Source organism: Falco cherrug, chromosome 5, assembly GCF_023634085.1.
Source record: "Falco cherrug isolate bFalChe1 chromosome 5, bFalChe1.pri, whole genome shotgun sequence".
NCBI lineage: Eukaryota > Metazoa > Chordata > Aves > Falconiformes > Falconidae > Falco > Falco cherrug.
Genome location: NC_073701.1, coordinates 77,912,863 through 77,920,896, shown reverse-complemented (window position 1 = coordinate 77,920,896; position 8,034 = coordinate 77,912,863). Strand labels below are relative to the sequence as shown.

General features: G+C 58.7%; 1 protein-coding gene across 3 annotated transcripts; it reads left to right on the top strand.

Moving 5' to 3' along the window:
- The first annotated feature begins 2,000 nt into the window (after window positions 1-2,000).
- Window positions 2,001-7,613, top strand: ZBTB45 (zinc finger and BTB domain containing 45). Of its 3 annotated transcripts, XM_055712300.1 has the most exons (4): window positions 2,001-2,275; window positions 2,315-3,171; window positions 4,460-5,474; window positions 7,099-7,613. In XM_055712300.1, exons 3-4 carry the CDS (start codon window positions 4,499-4,501, stop codon window positions 7,452-7,454), a joined length of 1,332 nt encoding a protein of 443 aa, XP_055568275.1. In that variant the 5' UTR covers window positions 2,001-2,275; window positions 2,315-3,171; window positions 4,460-4,498; the 3' UTR covers window positions 7,455-7,613. The 3 variants fall into 3 exon arrangements, with proteins under 3 accessions (XP_055568275.1, XP_055568274.1, XP_055568273.1); XM_055712299.1 differs by having other exon boundaries at window positions 2,001-3,171; XM_055712298.1 differs by lacking the exons at window positions 2,001-2,275; window positions 2,315-3,171 and adding an exon at window positions 3,229-3,637 and having other exon boundaries at window positions 3,794-5,474.
- The last annotated feature ends 421 nt before the right edge of the window (window positions 7,614-8,034 follow it).

Below are 8,034 nucleotides of genomic sequence, written 5' to 3'. Positions count from 1 at the left end.
TGATGTCATCACATGTGAGAGCGGAGGAACATGGGATGACACGGGTCAACACGTGTCAACACAGGTCAACTGGGATCAACGTGGATCAACAAATCAACACGGGTCAGCATCATGACATGAGTCAGCACAGGTCTACATGGGTCAAAATGGATGAACAGAGTGTGACATGGGTCCGCATGGATCAACATGGGTCAACACAGGTCAACATAGATCAATGCGGGTCAACACATTTCAACGCGGGTCACCAATAAAAAGCAGCAGAGATGAGCGTGGGTCAACACAGATCAACATGGTCCAATATGGGTCAACAAACATGGGTCAACAAGGTTCAAGACTGCATCAACACCGGCCAACACAGACTGACACGAGTCAACATGGTGTGGCACAGGACAACACGGAGCAGTGGCAGGGGACAACATGGGTCAAAATGGAGCAACACAGGGTGACACAGGTCAGCATGGAGCAACATGGATCAGTGTGGGTCAACACGGGTCAAGAAACACTGGTCAACATGGACTGACAGGGGTCAACAAGGAGTGACACAGGTCAATGTGAGCCAACATGGGCCAACACAGACTGACAGGGGTTAACAAGGGGCAACACATCAATGTGGGCCAACATGGACTGACATGGGTCAACAGGGAGTGACACATCAACGAGGGCCAACATGGGCCAACACGGACTGACAGGGGTCAACAAGGGGTGACACAGGTCAATGTGGGCCAACACGGGCCAACACAAACTGACACAGGTCAACAAGGAGTGACACATCAACACAGGCCAACATGGGCCAACATAGACTGACATGGGTCAACAGGGAGTGACACAGGTCAGCATGGGCCAACATGGACTGAAATGAGTGAACAAGGGATGACACATCAACATGGGCCAACACAGAATGACACGAGTCAACAAGGGGAGACACATCAATGCAGGCCAACGTGGACTGACATGGGTCAACAGGGAGTAACACAGGTCAATGCAGGCAAACATGGGCCAACATGGACTGACAGGAGTCAACAAAGAGTGACATAGGTCAACACAGGCCAACACAGACTGACACGGGTCAACAAGAGGTGACACATCAATGCGGGCCAACATGGGCCAACATGGACTGACATGAGTCAAGAAGGAGTGATACAGGTCAACGCGGGCCAACACAGACTGACAGGGGTCAACAAGGGGCAAACACATCAACGTGGGCCAACACGGACTGACATGGGTCAACAGGGAGCAACACAGGCCAACATGTGTCACCGTCACACAGGACAGCACTTGCTTGCGGGATAGTGAGTGCTGCATTGCAGCGCACGGGGCTCTGACATGGCTGTGACGTCACCACCGGGCAATGGATGACGTCGGAGACAGAAGGGAGCCAACGTGACAAGTTCCCACTGCGCCAGGGCCCGGAAGTGACATCACCAGCAGGCAAGTGACATCACTCATAGAGAAGAATTATCCCTGACCCCGACCAACCTCTGACATCACCAAGGGCCCAGGAAATGCTGTCATCAACTTACCAGGATGCATGATGGGCCCAGCCCAAGCAGTGAGGTCATCACCAGAGCAGGAAGTGATGTCACTATTGCATGACGTGATGTCAGGGGCCAACCCAGAAGTGCCACCACACTCCCAATGGGCTGTGACATCACCAACGGCCCCTACGGGAGTGCTATAGGGGCCCTATAGGGAACCCTGGGAGGGGTCTATAGGGGATCCTTGAGCTCACTGAGAACCCTATAGGGGTCTATAGAGGATACCAGCCCTATAGGGATGCCTGGAGGGGGGGTCTATAGGAGATCCCTGAGCCCGTAGAGATTTCTATAGGGGTCTATAGAGGATGCTGGGTCTATAGGGATCCCTGGGGGGCGTATCTATAGGGGATCCTGGTCCTATAAAGATTCCCATAGGGAATCCCCAGATCATCTCTGTGCAATCCATAGAGTCCAGACCTCATGGTGATCCCGGGGTCTATAGAGGGTGCTAGTCGTATAGGGATCCGGGGGGGTGGGCGGGGCGAGGGGGGGAAATAGGGAATCCTGCCCCTGCTGAGCTATGGAGCTCTATAGGGGATCCCAGTCCTATGAGGATCTCTTTGAAGGTCTATAGCACTTTAGACCCTATGGTGGTCTATAGGAGTCTGCAGCCATACCAGGGTCTAGAGGGGACTGAAGCCCAGTGGGGGTCCTGATGGGTGTCTATAGGGATCTATGGGGATCCTGAAGGGGGTCTATAGGGGATCACAGCACTACAGGGGTCCCTATGGGGTCTATAGGTGATCCCAATCTTGCGAGACTCCCCATGGGGTCTATAGGGGATCCCACCCCCGGGAGAGTCCCTATGGGGGTCTACAGGGGTTCTTGGCCCCAGGGGGGTCCCTATAGGGATCTACAGGGGATCCCGCCCCTGGGGGTTCCCTATGGAGGTCTATAGGGGATCCCGCCCCTGGGGGGGTCCCTATGGGGGTCCATAGGGGATCCCATCTGTGGAGGGGTCCCTATGAGGCTCTACAGGGGATCCTGGCCCCAGAGGCGTTTCCTTTCGGGGTCTATAGAGGATCCTACCCCCGAGGGGGTCCCTATAGGGGATCCCGCCTCTGGAGGGTCTCTATGGGATCCCGATCCTTGGGGGCGGCCCTATAGGGGATCCCCACCCCCGGCAGGGTCCCTATGAGGGCCTACAGGGGATCCCGGCCCCAGGGAGCTCCCTATGGAGGTCTATAGGGGATCCAGCCCCTGGGGGGGTCCCTATGGGGGCCTATAGGGGATCGCGCCCCTGAGGGTGTCCGTACGGGGGCCTATGGGGTATCCCGCCCCCGAGGGGTCCCTATGGGGGTCTATAGGGGATCCCAACCCCAGGGGGGTCCCTACGGGAGTCTATAGGGGATACTACCCCCAGGGGGGTCCCTATAGGGGATCCCGGCCCCGGGGGGGACCCTATGGGGGTCTATAGGGGACCCCGCGGGGCGCAGCCGCTCCCGCCTAGTCTCTATGGTAGGGGGGCGGCGAGAGGACAGCGCCGCGCCCCTCTCTATGGTCGCCGCTCACTTCCGCTCCGTCCCCTCCGGACTGGCGGGGCCGGAAGTGACGTTAAATCGGGGGGAGCCACCGGAAGCGGTGGCAGAGGCACTTCCGGGTGTCGGGGCCGGCGGCGGTTCCGGCGGGCGCGGAGGTGAGTACGGCCCCGCCCCCGCCCCGCCCCCCGCGTGCCTGGGTCCCTGAGGGGGGAGGGGCCGGTCGCCTGGGGCCGGGGGGGGGTGGGATGGGGGTAGGGGGGGTGGGGTGGGGGATGGCCCCGCCGTGTCGCCACACCCCGGTGACTTCCCCTAAGGTGTCCCCGACCCCCGGTGACTCCCCTGGCATGTGTCCCCAAGGCCCCGTGATGTCATCAGCGCTGTCCCCAGCCCTTGGCGACATCCCATAATGTGCCCCCAACCCTTGGTGACATCCATAAGGTATGCCCAGCCCCTGGTGACATCTCATAATGTGTCCCTACCCCATGGTGACATCCCATAAGGTGTCCCTAGCCCTTGGTGACATCCCATGTGTCCCCACCCCCCTGGTGATGTCCCACAAAGTGTCCCCAGCCCTTGGTGACATCCCATAATGTGCCCCCACCCCATGGTTACATCCACAAGGTGTCCCCAGACCCTGGTGACATCCCATAATGTGTCCCCACCTTCCTGGTGATGTCCCACAAGGTGTCCCCAGCCCTTGGTGATTTCCCATAATGTGCCCCCAGCGCTCGGTGACATCCCACAAGGTGCCCCCACCCCATGGTTGACATCCACAAGGTGTCTCCAGGTCCTGGTGGCATCTGCACCCCACACTGATGTCACCAGCCATGTCCTTAACCCCTCCTGATGATGCCACCAGGCTTGGGGACATCACTGAGGGCACCTCCATCCCATCTCAATGTCCCCAATCTCTGGTGACACCCTGGTGCCATGTCCATCCCATCTTGATGTCCCCAGCCGTGTCCTTAACCCCTCCTGGGGATGCCCTCAGTGGCATCCCCAAGCCCTGGTGATGTCCTGGTGGCACCTCCAAACACCCATCTTAATGTCCCCAACCCCTGGTGACCCTATACAATGTCCCCAATCCCTGTACCACCCTATACAATATCCCCGACCCCTGGTGCCATCCTGGTGCCATCGCCACCCTACATTGATGCCCCCAGCCGTGTCCTTAACCCCTCCTGGTGATGCCACCAGGGCTTGGGGACACCACTGATGGCATCTCCATCCCATCTTGATGTCTCCAACCCCTGGAGACATCCATGTGCCATGTCCATCCCATCCTGATGTCCCCAGTCATGTCCTTAACCCCTCCTGGCAATGCCCTCAGTGGCATCCCCAAGCCCTGGTGATGTCCTCGTGGCACCTCCATCCCATCTTGATGTCCCCAAACCCTGGTGTCACCCCAGACGATGTCCCCAACCCCTGTTCCTCCTTCCCCAGGTACCTCACTGCCCACGCTGGGGTCCCCACGGTGCCGCCATGGCGGAGGCTGTTCACTATATCCATCTCCAGAACTTCAGCCGTTCCCTCTTGGAGACCCTCAACGGGCAACGCTTGGGCGGTCACTTCTGCGACGTCACTGTCCGCATCCGCGAGGCCACCCTACGGGCCCACCGCTGTGTCCTGGCCGCCGGGAGCCCGTTTTTCCATGACAAACTCCTTTTGGGTCACTCGGCCATTGAGGTGCCCCCCGTTGTCCCCAGTGGTGCCGTGCGGCAGTTGGTGGAGTTCATGTACAGCGGTTGCTTGGTGGTGGCGCAGTCGGAAGCTCTGCAGATCCTTACCGCCGCCTCCATCCTCCAGATCAAAACCGTCATCGATGAGTGCACCCAGATCATCTCCCAGAGCCGTGGGCCCAAGGTGCTGCCCCCCACCCGCCCCCCCCGCCCCGAGCCCACTGACCCCTGCCACAAGTCGCTACCGCCACCACCGCCACCGTTACCGGAGCCCGACATCCGCTTCGGGCCAGCGGAGCCGGCGCCGAGCTGCCACAGCCGCAAGCAACGCCAACCGCTGCGGCTCCAGCTGCCGGTGAAGGAGGAGGAGGAGGAGGAGGAAGGTGAGGGTACTGGTGGTGGTGAAGAAGGCTTTGCCCCGCCACCCTTCGCCGCCGAGGAGCCGCCGTTTTTTGGCGCTCCCGAGGTCTTCGCCGACGCTTTCCTGCCCCCATGGCCCGGCGAGGACACGGCCAAGTTCGGACCCGACTGCAGCCTGGAGGCGCCAGGGCGGGCACCGGCATTCGGGACCAAGGCAGCGACGGGGGGCAACGGGTTTGGCTTCGTGCCGCCACCGCCACTGTACGAGGGGGGCGCAGGAGTGGGCGGCATCCCCCCCGTCCCTGAGGTGCCCCAGCCCGGCCCCTCGCGGTGCTCTGAGCCTTCCTACCAATGCGGTCACTGCCAGAAGACCTTCAGCTCCCGCAAGAACTACACCAAACACATGTTCATCCACTCCGGTGAGGGAACGCGGCAGCGGGCGGTGCGGGGACGGAGCGGGGATGTGATCATTGTGGGGATGGTGAGGGCGGGGGGAGCAGGGATGCAGTGATGCTGCGGTGTGGAGGGATGGGGACAGGGATGGAACAGGGACCCGTGTTGACCCATGTGGCCCCGTGTCAGTCCATGTTGATGTATGTTGCTGTGTTGAGCCATGTTGACCTGGTTGCTCCATGTGAGCCATGTTGACCTGCATCACTCTGTGTTGGCCTGTGTAGACCCACGTCACTCCGCATTGACCCATTTCACTCCATGTTGACCCATGTAGACCTATGTCCCTGTGTGGTGATACCCACATAGACCCATGTCACTCCATGTTGACCCCCGTCGCTCCATGTAGACCCATGTCACTGCATGGTCACTCCACGTTGACCCATGTCACTGTGTGGTGACCCATGTCACTCCATGTTGACCCATGTCACTGTGGGGTCATTCCACATTGACCCATGTCACTGTGTGGCGACCCACATCACGTTGACCCACGTAGACCCATGTCACTGTGTGGTTACCCACATCACTCCATGTTGACCCACACAGACTCATGTCACTGTGTGGTGACCCACATCACTCTGTGTTGACCCATGTCACTGTGTGGTGACACCCATAGACCCATGTCACTGTGTGGTGACCCACGTCACTCCGCATTGACCCGTGTCACTGTGTGGTCACTCCACATTGACCCACATAGACCCATGTCACTGTGTGGTGACCATGCCACTCTGTGTTGATCCCTGTTGATCTAGCGCTGATCCATGTGTTGCACCATGTTGATCTGTCTTGTCTCATGTTGACCCATGTTGCTGTATTGATCCATGTTGACCTGTGCTGACCAGTGTTGACCCATCTTGACCTGTGTTGATCCACGTTGGCCCCTGTTGATCTATGCTGACCCATGTTTCTTCATGTTGCTCCATTTTAACCCATGCAGACCTGCGCTGATTCGTGATGTTCCATGTCGTTGTGTTGACCCATGTTGACCTGTACTGATCCATGTTGACCCCTGTCAACCTGTGTTGTTCCATGTTGACCATCAACCTGTGTAGCTCCGTGTTGCTCCACATTGATCCGTGTTGACCTGTATCCATCCATGTTCACCTGTATTGATCCGTGTTGACCGTCAACCTGTGTAGCTCCGTGTAGATCCATGTTGACCCGTCAGCCCATGTTGCTCCACGTTGACTTGTAATGATCCATGTTGACCACCAACCTGTGTAGCTCTGTGTTGACCTGTATCCATCCATGTTCACCTGTATTGATCCGTGTTGACCGTCAACCTGTGTAGCTCCGTGTAGATCCATGTTGACCCGTCAGCCCATGTTGCTCCACGTTGACCTGTAATGATCCATGTTAACCATCAACCTGTGTAGCTCCGTGTTGACCTGTATCTATCCATGTTGACCTGTATTGATCTGTGTTGACAGTCAAGCTGTGTAGCTCCATGTTGACTCATGTTGACCCGTCAACCCGTGTTGCTCCACGTTGACCTGTAATGATCCATGTTGCCCCATGTTGGTCTGTGTTGACCCCTATCCATCCATGCTGACCCGTGTCCATCCGCATTGACACACATTTGTCTCCCTGTAGGTGAGAAGCCCCACCAGTGCTCCATTTGCTGGCGCTCCTTCTCACTCCGTGACTACCTGCTGAAGCACATGGTGACCCACACGGGTGTCCGTGCCTTCCAGTGTGGTGTCTGCTGCAAACGCTTCACCCAGAAGAGCTCCCTCAATGTCCACATGCGCACCCACCGCCCCGAGCGCTTCCAGTGCCGCCTCTGCACCAAGGGCTTCTCCCACCGTACCCTCCTCGAGCGCCATGCTGCTGCCACCCACCCCGTGCCACCGCCGGGGCCACCGCCAGGGCCACCACCACCTGAAGCCGGGTTGGCAACATGGCCAGGCGCTGAGGCTACAGGTGCCGGTCCCGCTCACACAGCGTGAGGGTGCCCCGGGGCGGGGGGTGGTGTCTTTGTCACCCCAGAACTCCCCCAGGGGTGGGCTTTGGAGCTCCCCCATGGCCGTGGATGAGCCCCTGGGGTTGTTTGAGCAGTCAGGGGTGAAACCTGGAGGACTTTGACCCCACCCCAGCCATGAATTTGACGCTCTGGATGGACAGATGGAGGGAGATGGGGTCCATCCCTCTTGTCCCCTCCCAGCGATGCAGTTTCCACCCCCACCCCCCCAAACCATGGTGGTGCGGAGCAGGAGGGGCAGTTAAACAGACTCAGTGGCACCGGTGGGCGGTGAAAATCAACACGCGGGTTTTAAGGTCTGTTTTAGTGCCATTATTTTCTCCCTAAAAAATTACCCGCCCTCCTACTGAATGGTGGGTGCCAACCACGGGCTCGTGGCCACTATGGAACAGCCACGGTAGCTGATGGCCACATCATGGGGCATCCCCAAGTCTTTGTGATGACAACGGGTGCCAGCGGAACCAAACTATGTCCCTGTGGCTACCACAGATGAGCTGTAGTAGCCATTGGGCCACATCATGGGTCCTCCCCAAGCCTTTGAGTCCCCC